The 24,274-nt window shown below is 31.5% G+C and overlaps 1 protein-coding gene across 3 annotated transcripts in view; it reads left to right on the top strand.

Annotated features, from left to right (window-relative positions):
- Positions 1-22,331, top strand: part of LOC143253673 (clarin-2-like) — a 43,876-nt gene extending 21,545 nt beyond the window's left edge. For 2 of the 3 annotated variants that reach the window (XM_076507883.1, XM_076507882.1), the window contains exons 3-5: positions 12,083-12,184; positions 13,114-13,302; positions 18,889-22,331. In XM_076507883.1, coding sequence (XP_076363998.1) covers positions 12,083-12,184; positions 13,114-13,302; positions 18,889-19,160 — 563 coding nt within the window. In that variant the 3' untranslated portion in view covers positions 19,161-22,331. The remainder of the gene's footprint in view (positions 1-12,082; positions 12,185-13,113; positions 13,303-18,888) is intronic. The other variant, XM_076507884.1, reaches the window with a different exon arrangement.
- The last annotated feature ends 1,943 nt before the right edge of the window (positions 22,332-24,274 follow it).

Here is a 24,274-nt window from a genome sequence, read left to right as displayed (position 1 = left end):
TACAAATCTGTGTTCATTATTACTGTTGCTAGAATGGTAGCCCAGATAATGAGCATATATATTTCCTAAAATAATCTGTTAATTGTAATAAATTAAATATCATTAAAATCTTTATGAAACAAGTTAGTAGAATTAAACTTGTTGATAACAACACTTCCTTTAATGTGCAGTTATGTTTTCAAAATAATACAATCATCATTTTTTTGTCAACAACAAGATCTGTTCTTGTGAAAAAGATGTTGGCTTCAGTTGTGTAACATCAAGTACAATCAGTTTGTATTATTTATAGACAATGGTCTGTTTATTAAAAATTTACAGTGTATTGCATTTTATATGGCCTGGCATGGCCAGGTGGTTAAGGCATTCAACTCGCAATCTGAGGGTAGCGAGTTCGAATCCCCGTTGCATCAAACATGCTTGCCATTTCAGCTGTGGGTGCATTATGATGTGATCGTCAATTACACTATTTGTTGGTAAAAGAGTAGCCCAATAGCTGATGGTGGGTGGTGATGACTAGTTGCCTTCCCTCTAGTCTTATGCTGCTAAATTAGGGATGGCTAGCACAGATAGCCCTTGTGTAGCTTTGAGCAAAATTAAAAAAAACAACAACAAAAAAAACACAAAGCATTTTATATAATTCAGTAAAAACATTCAGAAAACAAGTAGATATCCTTTTTCACATCAATGAGCCTGTCTAACAAAAAGTTTGCAATGAATCAAAGTAACTGTGCTTCACACCATCCAGAAAACTATAAGTGTTTCACAGATTTCTACTGGAAGTCTTAACGAAGTAAATGTTTTTAAATTGTGGAAATTATTCATCACTGACTTTTAGTGCATGTGTTATTGGTTTACTCTAAAACTTGTTATCATTAGTTTTCTATTTGATTTAGTTATTTCTAAATATTAGGATGCTTCCAGGCTGTTCTGTTGACAATAGAAACAACATTATTGATTTGGGAAGTATTTAGTTTCTGAGAAGCTTAAATGGGTGATTGGAGGCAACACTGGAGAAATTTCTTAACCTAATTCCCAAAGGAACCCAATTATTAAATTTTTCAAAATATATATTCATCTTATTTTAAGGATTCAGTTTTTTTGTTTTGTTTTGTTTTGCAGAGTAAATGAAAAGACTGCAGATGGCTCAGAAAGAACAGTTCAATTAAAGTTATAGTTCTCCAAAAAAGGAAACTTAATGAATGAATTTGATAAAATAAAAACATAAGTCATGTTTGAAACAAAGTAATTTCTGCCACAATTTGTATCCTTTTAAAATTAGGTGAACAGGGAAATTTAAAGGGAAAGAAGAATCATGAAATTCTTTCAGTGAATAACCTAACTTTCTGAAGATTAGACTCATTGCTTTTAAATGCAATTTTGAGTATTAGAACAAGTTCAAGACATGCATCTTTTATCAGCTGGTTGTTGCACAAACAGCATCTGGTTCCAGTGATGAAGGAACTGAATTGAGACTGCAAAAGTGATTTCTATACACTGGCTTAGTTAGGTGGCATCGTCCCTTACTTTTAAGCCTTAGAATCTACTAACATTTGCATTGCCTCTCCTGAGAGACATTTTTCCAGTTTCAAATATGGCTGTTGTGTAAATTACAAAGTGTCACTGATGTGAGTGTTATTTTTTGCCCACCCCCCACACAGTGGTGTATTTAGGTAGGAGCTATAGGGAGCTCAGCCCCAGGGTCCATGGTCTTAATGGGAGCCCATTAATAATTTTATTTTATGTAAAATTACATGGGATGTAGGACCCACAAAGAGTATTAGACTCTGGTCTCACACAACCTTCAATCTGTTACTGCCCTCACAAACTCACAACCAAAAGTAGGAGTTTTGTTACTCTTTTTTTGGAAAAATACTAACTGATAAACATCACTATGTTGGAAGTGGACTGTTCTTTTGCTTGTATTAATGAAAATAACAAGTGTGCTGTATCTTCAAATAATACTTTACAGTTCAGTAATCACAGTGAATTCTGTCAGAAGGTCTTGACATATATGTGAAAATCGTGTTTCCATTTATGAGTTGCTTGATGCTGTCTTTCCACTAAGAAAAACTACTGTCAATCACAATGACTAATTATTAATTATTTTATCAGTCACCATACAAAATGAAATGGCTATTGCCTGACATCTGTTAATAGGATTGTTTAAACTGATTCCAAATCCATATATGTAAAGCTATTCATAATGTTTACTGTAATTCTAAATTTAGAATGTGTGTGGTTTTACAAAATTTGACAAATTCTGACTCTAGAATACCAGTGTGGAATAATTATAGTGTCATATCACCAGGTGTTAACAACTGAAAATGTAATGATGGCATTCTGGGGTTAGGTAAACATTAAAAGTCTCTTGTATACAGAAAATCAAATTATTTTTATTTAGTATTTTTACCAAGGAGTTTTCTGGGGAAAATTTTTAAAGCCTTTTATTGAACAAGGTTGATTGAAAGATATTTTCATGCTGAATATAAAAATACTTTATATCTTGCAGTTTTCATATTTCATCAGCATAACCTCTGTAACAACTTCCTAAATGAATACATGTTTCTGCAAGTTGAAACTTCATAAAAGTTATTTTGTTTTAATAACAAATTTTCCATAATTCAGCTTCACAGATTTCAAAAACAATATTCCTTTTTTTATCATGTTATGATTTTCTACAAATCAGGAAGAAACAAAAAAAATACTTAGATCAAATTATTATTTCGTTTATCACAATAAGCATTTTTATTATGTTTTTTAACAAAAATACAAACTGAAGAGAAGGGAAGAACTTTGATGTCAAATGAACTCGCATAGTCATTCATCCTGATTTTTTATGAAATCTACGTTTTTTAGCTTCAGAATTTTGTGTTGAGGCCTTTTTTGTGTATCATTTCTGAAGCATCTTGTTTTAATGACTAGCAGTATTCAGCCATTATGTTGATGTTCCACTTTCTCTAATAATTCCTCTCCATTTCCCCAGTGTCTTGATGAAAGCTTTTTAGACATTTCTGGTTGAAAACAATCCTTATCATCACTTCTATTGGCATCACTGTCAGTTCAAACTGTATCAAGAGTTTCTGATGGAGTAGGTACAGGTACATCATGTCCATGAACAACAGGTCTTATAGCAGATTGAATGTTCAGATAAGAAATTTCCTTTTTGCTTCAAGTATTGTAGCCTTGCATATTCCAAAAGCAAAAGTAACAGTCATCTATCTTCTTAGTTTTTAAGCTCCTGCCAAATGAAAAACAATTATTTTTTTATAATAACCTAAAGTTCTTTGCTGAATCTTATCTTGCTCAGGCTCTTAAATGCTAACACAACTGTGTGTAACAACTTGGTGTCTTCTAGTCTTCATGTTATACAAAACCTGGAAAATCTTGTGCCTCCAAGCTCTAAGGACTATTAGCTCTAATGAAGCTGAGAATTGCTATTCAGTTGCTGATAACAATGGCATAGCACATCTTTCTACCCTTGTAACTGCTTATATAAGTGGTATAGTTATGTGCATTCATGCCACATTTTTCAATCTGAGCTGACTGAGCTTTACCTTGATGCAAGGCAAGGAGTTTTCATACTTATATTGGGTCTTTCAGTTGCTCATTCCTGAACATTTGAAGTTTAGTCTTAGTACCAGTCCAGTAGTGACATCTTCTGTGAAACTTGTCATCACTAGTGCAGAAATGGTATCCAGTATCAAGACATCAACAAACAGACAAGTTCTTACTGTATGGTGAGAAAATATACTGCATTTAAATGTTGTCAATGCAGTTGAAAGTAAAATGGATGAGCAAATAATACTCTTGAAACACTATTATTCAGTGTATTATTATCCCTTTGGAGTTCTAAGCAGTTACTTCTTCATCATACAGTATTTGCACTTAAAGTCATAAGCATGCAACTAGCATACATGATTATACATTCTGCTCCATCTTGCAACTGTTAAAACACTTCTCTGATTTCACTATCACTGATCTTAGTATCTAACAAGAATTCACATTTTTGTTATGGATATGCCAACATCTGGTCATCTACTAAAACATATTTCAGGGACAAGAATGCTTTCTCACATTCCTTACTTGATCTGAAATTTGTCTTTGTGTTAGTGAGGATTGGTAATTGAGAAGTATTGTTGGAGATGTTGACCATAAAGCATTGGTAACATGATGTAAAACCAGGAAAGAACAGAGATTTTTTTTATTTGGTCATAGTTTGAAGCCAAGCTCACATCATTGTCATAATAGTAGGATTTGTGGAGATTTCTTTTTAACACACAATTTGGCCAGTAAGTATCACTTTCGTGCATATTGTCTTGGTATCAGTTTTCAAGCTTGTCTTTTTTTAATCCATTAGAATATCAGTTACAGGTTCCAGCTACAGCCTTGAACATACAACTAAACACGAAGACCTAGACAACATTTCTCCCATTCTAACCCTTTTAATGTAAGCTCAGTTATCCAGTCAAGAGTGGCAGGTGCACTAAATATTCAAATGATATGATAGGATGTTCTACAAACCATCTCTCATTATGAAAACAAGATTGCTTTCATCATCCAACTTGACCTGCTAACATTCCAGACATATTGAACCGCTGTATCCCTTCCAATACATTATGCCATTCATCTGTTTGCTGTAATGACAAGGTGTGAAGGTGGGCTACTTGATTCACTTGTCTAAAAGTGTTACATAATTTAGGCATACATTTTATTTTGCAATCAGATGACCAAGCACTTTTTGAAGGTTGTGTGATCCCAATCTTAACATTTGCTGTACCTCAGCTCTGGCTACACCCTTAGTGCTCCAGAAAAGCCTGCTTTTAATTGGAAGTTCACATCAGAATCTGCATCTGTGTGAAGTTTTGTGACTACATTTAGTCATATTCAACCTTTTGATCTCACAAATACATTGTCATATTCAGTTAACAAATTATTGTGTTGCTATCACTGTTTGAATTGACACTGTAAGTACAGTTCTCAACGAGTGATTTTAAATGTACTAGTAATCATGTGTTTGTTTTTCATGTAGCACAATAGATTCAACCTTAGCATTACAGCTATCATCAGTTACTTCCACTTCATTTATCATGTTGATGATTATCCTGCCATGCAGACTTATTTCCCACAGGATAAGCTAAAGCTGTTTGCTTTCTTGACATGAAATAGCATATTTATTGCATGAGTTCTACAGTTGCCTTGCATGACACCAACATGCTAGATTTGTCTGTAGTAAATCCATAGAATACCACTTCTTCTGCTACAACCAATTACAAGTTACCTCTTTTAAGTGCATCATCACAAAAACTGTCTCAGTAAGGGTGAGAAAATCTCTCACACTCAGGTATACAAGGATATTTTCATAATCAGCTGAGGTTATTACAGAGAAAGTCTTATTATGTAAACAACAGAAATCATCTGTGGCACCTTTTGAACTCAGCTAACTGGATTGCTTTAATTTCTATTAGGGCAAACTGTCTGATACAGTTCTTTACTGTTGGTCTTGTAATCCCAAAATTGCTCCTTGGTCAAATGCTTGATGAAATTGAGTGCTGAATTATCCTAAATTGAAGATCAAATGTTGTACAGCCAGCCTTTCCAAATAATTATCTGCCTGTAATGTTCTAGTTTATGATCAAATCCTCCTAAGTTGTACCTTTTAATGTTGGGGTGTGAATGCACTCCACATCTCCTTTCTCACAGGGAATCATGATCATGACTGCTTCCTATCACTTACTGCTTTCCATTGAACAGTCAACACCTGACCAAGATCTCCTACATGTCATTGGCACAACTTATAAAGGATTTTCATCTAAGTGGGTGATACCATACATACAATCAGCAGTAGAAAACAGCAAACTGCAATAAGTCAACACATCAAAAATATTTTCTGCCTACCTACTCTCTGATGTTTACAGGTCAAACTGATTTACATTAGAGAAATGGGATACGTTCACAGAAGAACATGAAATTGAAAAGATATTCTTCATGAAGTAATTTTGACTCTGACTGATTTTGAGGAAGAAAGAGACTGAATATTAATGTACAAAAATACAATCAAACAATCTTTATTCAAACTGAAAAATATCAAAACAATGTGTGTATAGGACTTGAAAAATAGATAACCAATGAAGAGGTCATAGTATATACCAAATTTTATAATAATATATTCTCAGGACATATGCCTCACCTATTTGTGAATCTGAATTAAACATTACCTAGATATTACTTGACCTACCACTGGAGGACCTAATGTTAACATCCTTACTCAACATACAATATTGCATTAATATCATTCATGGTCAAAACAAATGCTATCTTCAGAGAATTACAAAGGGACCTTGAATGAAATTAACTTAATGATTTTCTTAACCACTTACTGTGTGAACATTACATATAGTTAGAAATAACTCACAAACAGGGGCATAGATCCTGGGGGGATGGAGGGTATACATCTCCTCTTCAGTTTAGGTGGGGGGTATGATGCATACAATCATCCCCTACAGTTTGGTCTGTTGAATTGTTTTATTGCATCACAGGCCTACAAATTGTGTATTTGTTCTTGTGATTCTTGTGTTTTTACCAATCAAATTACATAATTAAGCCTAGATGTAGGCTATTTCAGTGGCCGAAATGTACATCTTTAATATAGGCATGCTTCTAAGCTTTTCGATCTAAGTTATAGTTCGTAACTTCGTATCAGTCAGTAGGCCTAAGTATACATCCAAGTATCGTCGCAACAAGATTACTCTGTGACTGCATGTTTACAGCTTTTAGGTTTACGGAATCAGAGATTACCAACTTGCAAATTGAACAGTCCACATAAGTGGTTGCAAAAATCATCTTCCCCATTGGGTGTAAAAAATCTATGTCCCTGCTCACAAATACTATTTTATTATAGGAAAATAGAGCATTCTGGTGTGTTTTATACCACAATTATTCCTATAACGTTGATATGAAACTTGTCCTGCAGTTCAAATGCACAACTCTTTTGACATTTGATAGCAAGTATAGAGAAAATTATCTTTAAGATAAACCTCATTCAGGTAGATGTAGATGTATCTTTAAGATAATACCTCATTCAGGTAGATGTAGATGTTCTAGTTATATCAAAGTGAACTTAAATACAACTCAATAAGTAAATAGATATATGTGTGTAGATAATTTTGCAATATATCAGTATTACTATAATAGATATATTGCAAAATTATTAATACATGTATGTATACGATGCTATAAATTAAGCTTTGTATAAAAATAACATACTTGCTTTTACTGTATGTTTAGTATCCTATAGATTACTTTCCAAAGAAATTTATAGTCCCCAGATAGTTAAGTAACAAACTTTTTATATCTTTTTTGAAGTTTTTGAATGATAGAAAAATTTGTTTAAATAATTAAATTTAACATAATATTTCAACTTGGTGCTCCTTATAGTTATTATTGTAGTCTATGATGTCATTTCCTAGCATTTTTTGACAATAAGTACTTTACTGTGTCATTTATGACAGTTAAAAAGTCGAATAAATTATTACATGTATTCTTACAAGTATGTATACAATTTATTGATGAATGGCCCAGCATAGCTAGGTGGTTAAGGCAGTCGACTCATAATCTGAAGGTTAAGGGTTTGAATCCCCATTGCACTAAACATGGGGAATTATAATCTGACGGTCAATCTCACTATTCATTGGTAAAAGAGTAGCCCCAGAGTTGGAGGTGGATGGTGATTACTAGCTGCCTTCCCTCTAGTCTTACACTGCTAAATTAGGAATGGCTAGCACAGATAGCCTTCATGTAGCTTGGTGCAAAATTAAAAAACAAATAATTTATTGGTGAATCAATTTTAAATGTTTAGTTTTAATCTATAAACATGATTCAGGATTTTTCACTTGTATAAATATGAGTTAGTTTGGTTAAGTGCTCTAATACTATATTTTTCAGATGAATATTCAAAAAGAAAGATAATTGTTAACTAGACAAGCTGAGAATAAACTATAACATAAACTTGTTAGGTGATACTGTAGTTTTTCATAATATATATCTTTGAATATAACATTTTATATATATATTGATAAATTATAATATTAATCTTCATTTCTAACTTTATTAATGTGTAACAATAGCTGTTAAAATTATTTATTTAATATGATGTAAAAATAAAATACATATAAATCTCTCAAAAAACGTGGTTTTAAAAAGTACCACCTTGCCTAATATGTAGAATCAAAATTAGAATAAAATTTTTCTAATTTAGAAGGCTTTTTTTTGTAATTATTTGCTGCTGAGTGCAAACTGATTTTTTTTTGGAAATTTACAGTATAGAAATGAAGTGTGTTACACTTTATGTTCCACATTGTAGCATGTACATATATACTACAGGTTGATTGAATAGATAAAATATTGCGTTCCCAGTTAAGTACATAAAACATGTTGAACACCCTTAGTAATAAGTATAATGAAAAACGTATCTAATCACCTGGCTTATCACATTCCTAATACATGAATGTCATTCTAATCATTCAAACATTGGATTGGTTACTTGATAAAAGCTGTATCTAAAACTGGTCCAAAGCTAGTTTTGTCTTTAATATATTGTGTCTTATCATTCATCATTAAAAAAAAAAATCGTGACAAGAAGAAAAAAAATGATGTAATTAAGAAACCGGGTTAAGTATTATTAATAGAGTAGAGTTCACTTTAACTGAACTAATGTTAACAGGTTAAGGCATGCGACTCTTAATCTGAGGGTCGCGGGTTCGCATCCCCGTCGCGCCAAACATGATCGCCCTATCAGTCGTGGGGGCGTTATAATGTGACGGTCAATCCTACTATTCGTTGATAAAAGAGTAGCCCAAGAGTTGGCGGTGGGTGGTGATGACTAGCTGCCTTCCCTCTAGTCTTACACTACTAAATTAGGGACGGCTAGCACAGATAGCCCTCGAGTAGCTTTGTGCGAAATTCAAAAACAAACAAACAAACAATACAAGGTTGTGTCTTGCTGATCTGTGCTGGGACTTCTATCATTCCTTACTTACATAATGGCATTGATAGGGGCAGAGTTGTGAAACTGGATAAACAAAAATATCTTAGGTCTAACTATGTATAATGAGATCATTATCATTTTATAGAGGCACTTAAGATCAGTTGATTAGTTGATCAGGCACATCGCAGATAACATTTAAGTGTTGGAAGTGTAAGTTTATGCAGGTGGGAATCATTTTAATTATGTGCATGAAGAAAATGATCTTGGAGTATTGTTTACTACAGCTCTTTAATCCATAAAGACTATTCTGTTGGGGATGTTAAAGCTAATAAATGATAATAGAAATATTTTATATTTAAAGATTTAGAAATTTGTAAACTTATAATCTTTGAATACTATGAGAGAGCAAATCATACATTCATATGGAACTAGTGAACTTGTCTAACAGTAAATTTCAACTGAATCACTTGAGTGTCAAGTATAAGTGTCCACCATTTTAAGTGAAGCAGTTTATTAGTATATGTGTATGTGATGTCTGTTATACACACATATATGAGACCATTATAGTTTAAATGTTGACTCTCACAATTGATAAACTTGGGAGCTGATTAAGTGTACAGTTCATTTACCATTCAAAATGGGCTTCTTGTCAAAACATAACACAATTAAAAATATTTTTTGTGTGTGAAAGAACATAGTAACTCATGCTTTTTATAATATAGGTATATTTTACATCCATATGCAATAATACAATTCAACAATAGATTTTCAAAGTACTCTTATCACTTTAGTGAATCTATTATATTCCTGTAACTTATATCCTGTTGCAGCTGATAACACCATTGAACTTTGTTTCTATTGTGCAAGTTTTTACAACCTCAAAGTGTTTATTAAATTAGACAGTATATGTGCACAGATAAAAAAAAATTAAAATGCACACATAATTGAATCATTGCATAATAAAATTTGATTTATTGAAAATGGGGCATAGCCATAAAAGACAATAAATGGTTTTGTGGTGTACTAGTTATTATATATCATACTTTATCAAGTGTTTTCATTCCAAGGAGACAGTGTATATAATTCCAAGTCTTCATTTTGAAGCTTTTGAATATGTTTCAAGTACTGATTTATTGACATTTCAACTTTCCATTTTAACTGTTGCATCAACCTGGTGTTTTAAAACCTTTCACAATAGCTACAACTTTCTGATTGGCAGATTACCAGGAAATGTACATGCATCCACTGAAACTGTTACCCTTTGTTAACTGTCATATTACATGTAAAATGTGTATGCCATTTAAAACAAAATCTACATATATCATTTGATACATTTTCAATAAATGTTTATATTTGATGTAATGTAATAATTTAATAACTATTTTTGATCAATTTTTTAATAATTTTTAAAAAGAAATATTAATTCAGTAAATGTAATAAAATTAACATATTTAGTTTGTGTGTCAACTTCCCAATGTACACTTATGTGTATATGTTGCATGAGAGTGAGTCATTGTGTACTCAATAAAGTTGTCACTGGAGTTACCTTAAAAGCTGTGTGGTAAGACAACAAAGCCACTCTTAGCATCTTTGAACCAGGTACTAAACTGACATTTTATCAGTGTTTGACAAAACAGAATCATGCTAATATATTTTTATTCATTTTGTTATCCTCTAAATTGATACTCATTTAGTTGGAAAAAATTAAAAATAAATCTCTTTAGTACTTATATAATACCTTAATTTGGTAAATTTGTTTTAAATTATAACAGCAACTGTTAAGTTTCCTAAAATCAAACTTCACATAATTTTTGCTTTTAGTGCCATCTGTTGGTGATCTTTAACCATAATCTCATCATTCTTAATTAGATACTCTAACAGGTATTGTAAGGTTATTGTGAGGTGTAAGAAAAGTCACCATGACATTAATGAGATTGAGAAACAAATATATGTTAAATTTCGTCTGAAAGTTGTTTTACCCTTGATTCCAGTAGATAGTTGTTAGAAAAAGAGAAACAGTAATATTTTGAAATATAATAAAATACAATTTCAAATTTTGATTCAAGAAAAAATTAGACATAACCCATATTATTACTGTACTTTGACACCAACATTTTTGTGTAACTAATGTCTTATTTTTAAGTATTGTTGCAATTCTGTTATGAATAATTAAAGCAAAACAACTTTATGTGTAAATTAAATTAAAAAGAAGAGATTTATTTATGAAACTTGATTTATTTTGAGATTTATCTACTATCTGATCTAATGTGAGTTCTTAGTATCATGTTTTTTTAATTTGAGATTTTTCTTTTTACAATCTACTTTTTAAAAATATTTTTCCAAGAAATGAGTATTAAAAGTAACTTTACAAGATTCCAAAAAAGATATTGAATTTCAAGATAAAATCAACTAGTTTTGTAAAGTGAGAAGTTTCTGGAGCATTACTGTTTATTTTTGACCAGGATAACCTGGTTAATATATTTGTATTGTTCAGCCAATCTTGTTCAAAATCTAACATGTTCAATCGTTTATTCATACTTCTGTTAAGGCTGTTTACACATTTTAGGTATATAGTCTTTTATTAACATTAATCAAAACTGAAATTGGTCCTTATCCATTAAAAAGAGTAACAGAAATTTTAAATAATATAAATATTTACATCTAAATATACATTGTATATTCAACTACTGAAACAAATTAATTGGTTTGTAAGTTTATTAACTTAGTCTTGAAATTTAGTCTAAGCTTTTAAGCAAAGTCAAATTGTGAATGTTTAATTTGTTACTAGCTGCTATATATATTGTTCAATCCAATGTTTAAGCATTTGGTTTTTACATGTCTCTCAATACGTTTATCAAATTTAGTCAAAATTACCATTGTAAATTTTGGGAAAAGTTGATTACAGATATACATTCATGTAGTGAAATAAATGTAAAGGACATAACAGAGTATCGTAGAAGCCTGTATGTAGAACATTTTAAAGGATACTGTTTCATTTTATTGTGTGATATATTTTCAATGTTTTCAAATATGTAAATATTAATTCTAATTTTTTGTTAAAAGTCTTTTGGTGAATTAAAAAAGACAATTTATTTTCAGTTGTTTGCTTGCCCTCTGAAAATGTATGTATGTATAGCCATCAGAAGACGTCTGAGGAAAGAAGGAAAGAACTGGAAGAGAGCTTATCTTTAAATAGCACAGGTTCAGTTTATGATTTTTGTTAATCTTTTCTATGAGCAAAACTCTTCTAGATTTATACTAGTAATTATTTTTAGCTTTGAAATTTGAAAACAAATTTTAACACCATAAATGATGAGACATTTGATTTTTTGTTGTTGTTTTCTTTTTTCAAATATAAGCTTTCAGCTCATAGTTTTGTCATCTTTTGACCAATATGAGATCTAACTACAGTTTTAGACTCAGGAGGAGGTCAGACCATTTTAACTGATATATGTGACTGTGCTCAAGGTCTCATAGAATAATTTAGTCTAGTTCTGCTTAAGTGAATTTCAGTTTGAGGATAGAATGATAGAAAACCTGATGAGTAATAAAAGTAATAAAATTGAATTAGGTATATGTGTGTCCCATGCTTGATATTGTTGGCACACAAAAGTATAGCTAGTGAAAAGGAAAACAAAGGAGTCACGTAGATTAATTTACTCTAATCCTGCTTAGGTGAATTTCAAGTGCTGTGGCTATTAAGTATTTTATCCTGTTTATGATAATTTTGAATTGAAGAATATTATTTAAGGAATTTTAATAAGTTGTATTTGAATATTCCATCAAGTAGTTTTTAAGTTGAATACTTGAAGAGTTTCTGAGATTATCATTGGAAAACCATTAAACTGACATTTCAGTTTGAATATTTTAATGTCTGATGATGATTAAAAGTAAAATTTTCATTTAGTTGAAAATTATTGAAGTATGAGAAATATGGAAGATTCCACATTAAAAATTGCTTTTATATTTTTAAAGCAAATAGACTCACCATTTTGTTGTATTATTAATAAGAACTGTCAGAGACAGAGTGAAGGGCAATTCTAGAAATAAATGTTTGGTGTAGATATATTTATCACAAAACTTATAAAAGGTGAAAATCTCAATCCTCTTGGTTTTATACTTTATTTTAGTAACAGATGAACGTCAGAAATACCCAAGTTTTTTCAGTTTTGGACTGTGGATTATGACCATTACCTTTCTTGTCATGGCATTGCTTTTTGGACTTCTTGGAACAATTTTTGGAGTTTTAAACACTGTTACAACACCTGTTGAACTTATAACTGGAATGTTAGGCCTTTACGTTTGGAACATTTTAGGAGGTAGGATTATATTGATTTGCTATGTTCTTTGTAGATTTTACCTAGTGAAAATCAGTATTTTGTAATATACAGATGTTTTTAAATATTTTTTTAATCAGCATTTTAATTCTTAAATGGCAGCCATCATCGACTGATATTGCTTCTTACAATACTTCCATTGTTTAAGGGTTAAAATAAATGTCAAATATTAAGATTCAGTTACTATTTAATTTATACTGTTTCTTTCTCAGATTAGAATCAAATATCTAAAACTGACCTTTTAACTATGCAGTAACTAATTGTTTCTTCTCATGATTTAACATATAATTTTATTTTAGTTAATTCTGGAACTTATACAAAATAAAGGTTTCTAACACAGCAAAACAAATTGCTGAAAGAAAAGTTATAGCATCAGTTACAGTTTAAAGATGCATATGCTATATATAACTGCAGTAAAATAACTTCTACATTAGAATATTCTAGCTGACATAGACAGAAACTGGAAAAATATTCAGGTGTTACTTGAGATAGATAGATATTTTGATTTTTTAAATGCAAGTTCTGAAAATTCAGGTCATCAGATAACAAATAATATGACACACACATGAAACAGTTTGGAGATTCACAACATCTATCAAGCATGTCGTGACTCATTTTTTTACTAATAGACTTCATATACTTGTAATTAGTCACTTAATGGAGAAAGACTTTTTATTGGAGAAGTGTCAGAAAGCAGTGACGGCTCTGAAAGTTGATAGTTACAATGTATGTATAGAGTCATTATTAAGTTAATTAATGAATTTTGATTGTCCCTTATTCAAAGAACCATTATCCATCAGAGAGCAAGAGTGCAGTGTTATTACAAGGTAGTTGACCTATTTTAGCGTATAATGTGAAAAATTAAGCATAAGAGAGTTATAGTATTTGTTAGGTGTATAAATTAGATCAGTACTTGAGATAAGGATATGGATTTGTTAGTATTTACTCACTAGGTTTGACATTAAAATGTATTTTGGTATCATGATTTTCAAGTTATGAATAATACCTTTCAATAATAACCATACTTACTTGTGGATGTGGGTTTGGGTGGGGTGGATTTCTAATGATATGAACAAAAACTATTACTTTTGATGCTACCAGGCCAAACATAACTGTAGCATAACTGTTTCAAAGTGTCAGTGTTCTTACTTTTGAGAGAGTACCTCAGTTTTGTTTTTATTCTGTTTTAGTCATTAAATGTACTTTCACATTAACTCTTTTGCTGTGATTTTTATACATTTCTCCAATTTTGTATGACTTCATTTCTTCTTTGTCACATGATATCTCATCCTTTCAGTATTTGCATTTATCCTCATCCCTGGATATTAGGGTTCATGTAAGGCATTTTGATTCTCATATGGTTGATGATGCTAGCATGCTTCACCCTTTATGGTCTTTGGATCATTTTGTTCTGATTCTCAACAGTTGGAGTTGATTTTGCACCTATGGTGTTGAATCCTGAACATCTTGCCCAATTCTCCAGCTTTAGTTTTATACTATCAATTCTTGTAACCATGAAAACTGAGACCTATGATTGATTTATTTCACCTCAATCAATTTTTGGTTCTACCCTGATTTACCATGTAGTGTTTTCTCGTACTCAAGTGAGCTTTTCCTCCAGGATTGTGGATAACCATGGTAGATATCATGCTTACCTACATGTTCCACTACCTTTCTTGTTGAGTCACTATCATTGATATTCATCACAGAGTATTTTATCATCTGTCCCCAGTGACACAGTGGTCTGTCTGTGGAATCACACCATTAGAAACTGGGCATCAATACCCATGGTGGGCAGAGCACAGATAGCTTAATGTGTAGCGTTGTGCTTAAGTCCTAAACAAGTAATCAATTTTATCAACTTCTTACCCTACCCTTTGGGTTTGCTTTTGCTCCATGTGATTTTTGTCAGGTGGTCAAGGCTTTTGCCCTACATTTGCATGCTAGGGAATTGAGCTTACATCATTATATGGATGACTGGCTTCTGTTAGCTTGTTGTGAATGGGAGTCTGCCCATCCAATTCATCTGCTGCTTCTGGAAGTAGCTTGTGTGGGTGGGTTACTCAAATTGGAGAAGTCATTCTTTATACCTACCCAGTATTTTGTCCATTTATGTGTCTTTTTAAACATTCATCTCAGTCAGGCCTATGCTTCTCCTCTTTGACTTCATTCAATGCAGCTTTCTGTCCTTTCTTACAGTTCATTCGGGAAAGTGAATTTCTGCAGAAGCCCTTATCCCCTTGGGTCATGCACATATGAAGTCTCTCAGTGGGTTCTGCATAACTAGTGGAATCTTGTATGGAATCCATTACAGGCTCCTATTTCCATTCCTCCTTTTCTTCTTGGAAATCTGTATTGGTGGTTGGATAGGCTCACACATTGGCAGGTGTTCGTATCTTCCCTTTGGATTCATATATCTTTGTAGATGCTTCCCTTTAGGGTTGGTGGATCAGCAGGAAGCTTCGGGTCAGTGCTCTCTGGCCAAAAGGTCTTACCATGTCAACATCCTGGAGCTTCTGGCTGTATGTTGTGTTTTGTATTATTTTCTTCATCTTGTCAGGAATTGTCTGGTCATGATCCATTACAACAATTGTATAGTGATGGCTTATATGAATCACCAAGATGGCACCCATTCTTGTTCCCCTTGTGGTCAAACATTGAATCTCCATTTTTTGAGCCCACACGTGCATGGTTTTCATTTCCTTGAATGCCCTATTCTGGGTGCATTTAATCTTGTTGCAGATCATTCTTCCTGTCCTGACAAAGGACAATGGAATGATCTCTCAAACCTCTTGTTTTACAGTGGCTCTGTCTTACCTAGATAATTTCCAACATTCCTCAGTATCAAGTTACCTACATTTTTATTCCAGGTTCCTCATCAACTGACCTGACATGGCAAGGTGGTTAAGGTCCTCAACTCATAATCTGAGGGTTGCAGGTTTGAATCCCTGTCATACCAAACATGTTTACCCTTTCAACCATGGGGACATTATAATGTAATGGTCAATACCACTATTTGTTGATAAAAGAGTAGTCCAAGAGTTGGTAGTGGGTGGTAATGACTAGTTACCTTCCCTCTTATCTTACATTGCTAAATTAGGGACAGTTAGCCCTCATGTAGCTTTGCACAAAATTTAAAACAATTCTAATCAACTTGCTCTAGCTGTTTATGCATTCAGTCATGATTGGACGAAAAATACTTGTGTTTATTCTCCCATTTATCTTCTTTCCAGAGTGATTTTGATCATTCATACTAATGATTCTGTCCAGTTCCTGGTAAGCAGATCCAATTTATCCTGGTGGGTCACTTGCTTTTTAGCTTGTTCCATTGGGTCTTCCTCTAAGGATGTTTATAAAAAAATGTAAAAAAGTTGTCTGCCATTGATCTTAAGGTCAAGGGTTTATCCTTGCTTGACATACTGTTTCACACCTTATATATTTCCTCATTTGGTTGTTTGATCAAAGGTTATTAGGCTGCCTTACCCCACACTTATTTTTCCAGGTACTGTAAAGTTTTAACTTGCCCTACTCTTTCCCTGTTATTACATTCCATCTGTATTTGTCATCCACCTGTGTATGGATAGGGATATTAGTGTGTTTCTTCACTGCATTACATTGCCTCTGTTTGAACCTCTGTCCTTGTGCTTGATTTTTGTTATCCATTAAGATCTATTTCCTTCTCCCATTGGCCTATGGACATTGTTGGTTGAATTTATTTGTCAGTAATGTTTCAAATACTTTATATTCCTCCACATATATTATTCTTTATCCACGTCAGTTGTTCCTTCTCAGAACTATGGTGGCTTGTGAAGGAAACTCCTCCTTCTCACCTATCCCCACCTGTATCTTCAGTTATATCTGATTGGGCTACTAATGGTGTAGAAGACAAAATGTTCTTCTATCTAATATTTTACCTCTGTATAGATGTACCTGAGGAGATGTTGAGTCATCATAATTGAAGTTCACCTCTTTGGTTGTGATCCCTCATCCCCCCACCACATGGATGTCACTTTGCAATGGCTGGATTTTGAATTCAGAGCTGAACCAATAAAAATAGGTTTTTACACATGTATTATAGAGATGTTTCTGTTCCTTACTCAATTAACTTTTTTTTTTTTATTTCTCATCTGTGTGTTGTGAATCACAGTGGTCAAACTTATAGATTAACATGTTTGTTCTTCTTATTTCATGCCTTGATAATTTTCATATACTGAGGATGTTATTGTTCTGGGAACAGTTTCTGTCAGATGGCTTTGAGTGGGTTAGTTTCCATGTTTTCATTACAGGGACATCTTTATTATGCCATTCACCCAGGTGTTGGGTTCCTGGATCAGTTAGAAAGTTTATAACTTTTGTATCATGTGTCCCATTCCCTGGGATGGAGAGGCAAGATTCCCTCCATTCTGCCAAATTTGAGGTGAAGAGTTACCTGGATGTCAGTTACATGTGGCTGGGTTTTGGATGCAGTTGATTTGCAATATACAATCTGTTGTGCCCTAGCTACTTTACACCCAGAGGCACAATTTTTTACTCTCACCCACATTAAGGTACTCTATGGGATTGAGGTGCCTATATATTGTTCTCTTCCGTTTAGATGTGTTCCTCTCATTTTCCATCTATATCGTGACACCTCTTTCTGCATCGGACAAAGAGTATACTTGGTACAGAATGATTCTGTAATGTGAGTATCTATTCTCTTATGATGTTCTTTGGATGCTTTCAAAGAATCTTCCTTGTTTTTCCTTTACACTGATCCCTCAACCTATTCAATATGAGATTCTAGCTATCTTTGTAAGTAGAGGTAATGTAATGTATAGAAAAGTATATTTTTAATCTGCCGAAAGTATATTTCCAATCTGTACTTTCCTCGTTGCTGAAAACTGGTGTTTCCATTTTCTGCCAAAAATTAAAGTGATAGTTTGGTAGAATGGAATAGTGGGAGTGACTTGCATCAGGAGTGTGTGTCACACTCCTATTGGTGGAGGTTTGTTGCATGGAGACTTACATATGAAACACATTTGAACCATTTGGTTGTAAAGTGTGCAAGAGCTTAAGGAACTAAGTATTTATTGATAACATACTTTCATTATAAGAAATTATGACTTCATTTAGAGGCTGACTGTATCCATTTTGTTGTGTTTCTCATAACTAGATCATTATACTAAAAGCATAATATTCTCATGATTATGTGGTAAATTACCAAAAATAAGTTGTTTCTACAACTTTACTTTTTTGACAATAGCATGTGTCTTCTACTAAGGTTTAGCAGTGTTTTCTTATAAGATCTTTGCTTGCAAGATCGTCACAAATCTTGAGGTTAATCATAAACTCCAGAATAGTAAGGTAGGATTAACTGTATCATTTCCGTTTGGTGATTAAAAACATTTGTTTTATAATAGTATAACATAACGTTCTTTTTTTTCTTGTTCTTTTTATACTGAATATTACAGGTGGGTAATAGGTAGGTGAGTGAAGAGATATCAAACAAAGCCATGATGTTACCCACTATGCTTACATGAGAGAGGATTTAGTTGACATTGTTAACAAATGTGTTTTCTAATTTTCTAGTGATAGCATCTCTAATGACAATTATAATGTGGGCAGCATTGTTTCACACTGCTTTGATAAACAACATTATGACACAAGAAGAACTTGAAGAAGGATGGACTTCGAAGGATAAGGCATATTTATCAAAGAGTTTTTGGTATGTTCTTATTGCCTTATTTTTCTATTTTATAAACATTGTTCTTGTACATCTAGCTATAACTCAACCATGGGAACGTAGAAAGCCAAAAGCTGTCCCTGATCAAAATCCAAATGGAGTGATAATGTTATATTGAGAAACAAACATCACTTATTAGTGATACCTGATTTGATTTCTTTTTATGTAAGTTGCAGTCTTCTACAGTGGCAATTCTTAATCATTTTCAAAAGTAATTCTGGTTGAAAACTATTTATACTGGATTTCACAAATGTATCATATATATTTTGAATACAAACTTTCATTCTGAGTACAGTGAAATCTAACTGAGCAATTCTGTTATAGATTTAAATATGCTTGATGTAAAAGTATTTTTCTAATCAATTTATTTTTGATGTAGTTAATTAGACACATGAAAATAGAGGGAGAAAAAATAAAAATCTTTATACTTAGATAATGAAATGAGTAAGAGTATTTTTAAATGTCAAAAATCTAGCAAAATGAAAAATGTGTGCTACTTTCTATTTAATTATACATGAAGACAGGTTACTAGGGGCTTGATTTGGACATGAAATGCATTTTTAGGTTTAATTCAATATAAGATCAGTTTCTGTTCTGATTAGGCTTCAATAAAGCAATAGAACTAGAGTAAGAATGCAGAAATCCTGGTTTGAATTACCACAAATTGTGTTTACATCCTGAGAGAAACTGTTACTGAACTTTTCTTTTAAAGCATATGCTATTGTTTTAGTAGGTTTTTGAATGGTAATGTTATTACAAATGAACATTGTAAAATTATTCAGACTGAAACAAAATAACCAGTAGACTCCATTTTGAAATAGCTGTCAGTTATAGAATTCCTTGCATTAAGTTTCAATATTCTAGTATCATTACTTTAGAAAATTAGCTGGGCATCAGAAGCACTTATAGTCAATGTTTTTCATATCAGTGTTGCATTATTTGCTATATAACTCGACATTTCCATTTGCTTTTGGAGAATGTTACGAGCCTCTTCATTGTTAGAAAATGTCACATCTGCTGGTGTTAATTAGACTGTATTATATCTGTAGATTTTTGTTGACCTTTAACAGGGAGAAGAAAATTTATCTACTGGATCTTAATTTAATGAGAAATATAATTGTTCATCTTTAGTAGTTGTTCACACATATAACCATAGTATGTGATTTAAATAGATGGAAAACTTTTTTCAGTGTAAGTAATGAAGTGATCAACAACTTGACAAGTTTTTATATAGACTACAACTGAGCTGAGTAACCATGTGGAGTTGAAGTGTGTATTAAGTATAGAATAAAAACTTACTTAATACAGATTAAAGTTGTTTAAGAGGTAATCCCCTGCACTTGGTAAAATACAAATTTTTAAAATGTTTTAACAAGTCATTATGTAGCTAAATAGGTCAAAATTAAGTGCAATATTTATTGTAACTTCCTAAATACATGTAGTCTTGAATTTTGTTCTCTGATCAAAAATATATTGTAAGAAATCAAGAATGAACATGAAATTATATGTCTTCATTATCTATACACATTATTGTACCAGTTCTGGCTAAGGTTTATGTGATAACTAACTAGTTTTGCCTGATCTGTCAAAAACATGATGACTTAGAGTTTTGATATCCCTCTAGGGGGTCTTCTGCTTAACTAATGTTAGTTCTAAAACAAGTGGACTTGTACATTTCAATGTATGTGGTTAGATTTATTTTATGTCATTGTGAAATTGAAAGTTCTGATAGACAGCTTAATACTGGATATTTCCTGTTAAGTTAGTTAACTTTAAATATAATTGATTATGGTTTACACTCATGATCCTGTATTTAAAAAATAAATGTTGCTACAAAGATATTAATTTGACTGCATGTGTCCTGCATTGTGCTAGTTTTAATTATAAAAACAGAATTATGTTTTTAGATATTAATTTGTTTCAATCATATGTTGTTTATTTAACACATAGCTTCACAATGGGCTCTCTGTACTCTGTCCACCTTGGGAAATTGAATTCTAGATTTTTAGTGTGTAAGTCAACAAACTTACTGAGTTGCAATTATAGCTGTGTTGCTTAGTCATTTTGTTACCATTGTTACATTCAAAACTTTAAACTTTTAATATGTAAATACATCAAATATAGGGTGCCACTTTTCCACTATTTTTTATGTTAGGCAGAAAACAAATGAAAGTTATTCACTGATTTGTTATTTCTTAACCACATCACAGTGCAAGGTTTTTTTCTAACTTGTACCACCTATAAGTATAAGTATGTGCATTTTGAAATAAATATCCTTAAAGTCAACAGAGTAGTTAAATAGTACAACTCTTGAAATTAATTTAATAATAAACCAAGCCACAAAAACTTTGAAAAAATTTACAAAAATATTATGAAACAAGAAACTATTTTTTAAGACAAGAAACGTTTTGTTTATAAATGCAACCAAAGTTGCAATTTTTTGTTCTTTTGTCATATTCTATAGTAGTTGTTTTCTAACATATCAGAAATGTATTAATGCAAATGGTATTAAGAATCCAGTAGAAAGCTACTAAGTTTAATTTTGTCTGAAGAAAACCTAAGTTTATTTTCTTTCACATGAGACTGTTTTTCTCAAATTGTTTCTTTTTGCATAAAATCTTGTCATTGAAAATGCAACTGATATACATGAAATATAGTTTTTAAAGAAGAACTATATGGAACTTAATTCTATTGTAAATTACTTAAACATTTAATTTTTAAAGAAAGTATGTCATTATTTTGTATGAAAGTAAACTAACAAGTATTATAATAATGCTGGATGCTATACAGTGATAAAAGCCTAAAACTTAACATTAAAGTGATTGTTATTTTGTTGAACCAATTAAAAGTTTGTTGAAAAAAAGTATATTGTTTCTTTAATCAACATGTGCCAAAAAAACAAACAAATTTCAAGATACATTTTATTCAGTTTATTTGGTAGTTATTAATATTTTATATGACGTTTTTGTAGTAGTAGTGTTACATTTTGCTACAAAGTAGTTTTTGTGTAACAGTTGTTCTCTACTTTATTCTGATGTCACTTTCCATGTAATACGTCTATGATTTTTCTCTTGTTGCACTGTATTTCTCTAACTCAGTTATGCTTTTCTCATCTTGCTGTTTAAAATGTATACTTTCTCTTTTGATTTGTTTTTCTTGTGGACATAGTTTTAATAATATCTTCAAGGTGTATGTATGAATTTGCAAAGGATTTCTGAGTGTTTGTAATGAAATATTTATAAAAAGTGTTGTTGTCTTCTTGTATGTTTATAATAAAATATTTACAAAGTATGTAATTTTTATGAGCTGTTAGTTTTCTTATTCACAGCAGAGTTTACTTAAAAATGAAATCTAAGTGAATATGAGCTTTACCTTATTAGCATTCTCTTTCAGAATACTTATGTTTGGATTCCAGATCTCAAACAATGCCTTTTCATAATACCTAACCTACCTGAAAAAACAAATATATTTTTAAAAAGTTGTACAGAATTTAAATACTGTTACTTAAGTTCTAACGTCAGGATGCATTGATAGAGTTGCTATTCTGGATTTATTTTTTTATGAACTGATTATGAGAAGGAATGTTGCTTAGTAACATATACCCGGCTCTTGGAAAATATTCCTAGTGCCACGTTTAGACAATAAAAATTAGTAACAGTATTTTAAATGTATCTAAATTAAAAAACAACCTTTTACTGGTTAATAGTGAAAAACATTATCTGAGACCTAGAATATGGAGAGTGAAAAAATTTGAGAATGCTAAACCTGTGTACACAGGTGGGGTTCAAAGTGTGCATGTCATGAATTTCCCAAAGTTACATTCAAAATTTAATCAAACAACTTTATTATTACTGGATTCTGGTAAAAATTTCATAAAATCATATAAGTTTTGACTTCTTAATTTAAAAAGGAAATATTAAAAAAAATTCTCTATATTCATTCTTATTGCCATGTGATGTCTCTTTGCTCTGAATTCACTGTACTAGCTGTCTTCCTTCTAGTCTTACACTGCTAAATTAGGGACGGTTAGCACAGATAGCCCTCGAGCAGCTTTGTGCGAAATTCAAAAACAAACTCTATATTAGATTTTCTTTCATCTCTTAAATGGGCTTCAGAATGTCCACCAATTATATACAACAACTACAGATATTTATAGGTCGAAATTTAAAATAAGACCCTCCTACCTTTTATTTTCTGAGATATCTATAAAATAATAACACCCATTAAAGAAACTCTTCCTAAATCTTCAGGCTTTTGAAATTACTTATTTAATTATGCTTACTTGTCAATGGCACGTTTGAAACGAACAGAAAGACTACTTTGTGAACTAGGTGATTATTACATTTTTATGTTAACTTATTTCAACCATTTCCCAAGCAAATGTTATTGAGGTAGTGCTTCAGTAAGTAATGAAAGTTTCTGAAACTTTTTATAGATCAGTTACAAAGCCAGATAAGTTAGATTTGGGGTGTTCTGTCTTACTGTTTGAATATTATTTATGTTCTGAAATGCACATTTGAAACCTACATGAATTACTTTTGTACAGTTTAATTAAAGACAAAAATTTAGGGTTAATGAAGACTGGATTCTGAAAACAAAATACCTCATTCCTGAAGTGCATGCTGAATTTCCTATTGTTAATGTATACATATTTTTCATTATTACTGTATATTTTAAATAAAAGTAATTAAAATGTAAGAATTAAAACTTATTAGTTTAAATTTAAAAAAAATGTAAATGAAAAAAATTCTATCAAAGAACAGTTAAGCATTCCATGATATAACCTAATATTTTGTGTGCCTTGACCCTCCACACTCCTGCTTGATTTATTACTACTTGGTGTGTTGGACAAGGTTCAAAGTGCAATAAAATAATATTAAACAGAAATAACTGTAAACTGTTACAGGTCTGAGGCTGTTTAGAATAAATAACTGTAATGTTTCAGTTACAATCTAATGTCTTTCTAGAGAGAAAAAAGGTTAAATGAAATTTATTTCTTACTTTTTGTATTATTTTAATGAAAGGGGTTCTAGAGATTATGCAAATGAAATATAAAAACTGTAAGAGGTAAAAATATTTTTATTCTTAAATTAAAATGAGATTCTGACTTAAATTTGTGAACAAATCTTTCATAAAAATACTTAGTAAACAAATCTGGTGTATAAAGCCTGTATTTTATGAATAAATTAATTTTGGTAACTATATATATCAAATATACATACAGGAACAAGG

The sequence above is a fragment of the Tachypleus tridentatus genome, chromosome 6, assembly GCF_004210375.1.
Source record: "Tachypleus tridentatus isolate NWPU-2018 chromosome 6, ASM421037v1, whole genome shotgun sequence".
NCBI lineage: Eukaryota > Metazoa > Arthropoda > Merostomata > Xiphosura > Limulidae > Tachypleus > Tachypleus tridentatus.
Note: the sequence above shows the minus strand (reverse complement) of the source record. Positions and strands in the feature narration are given on the sequence as shown.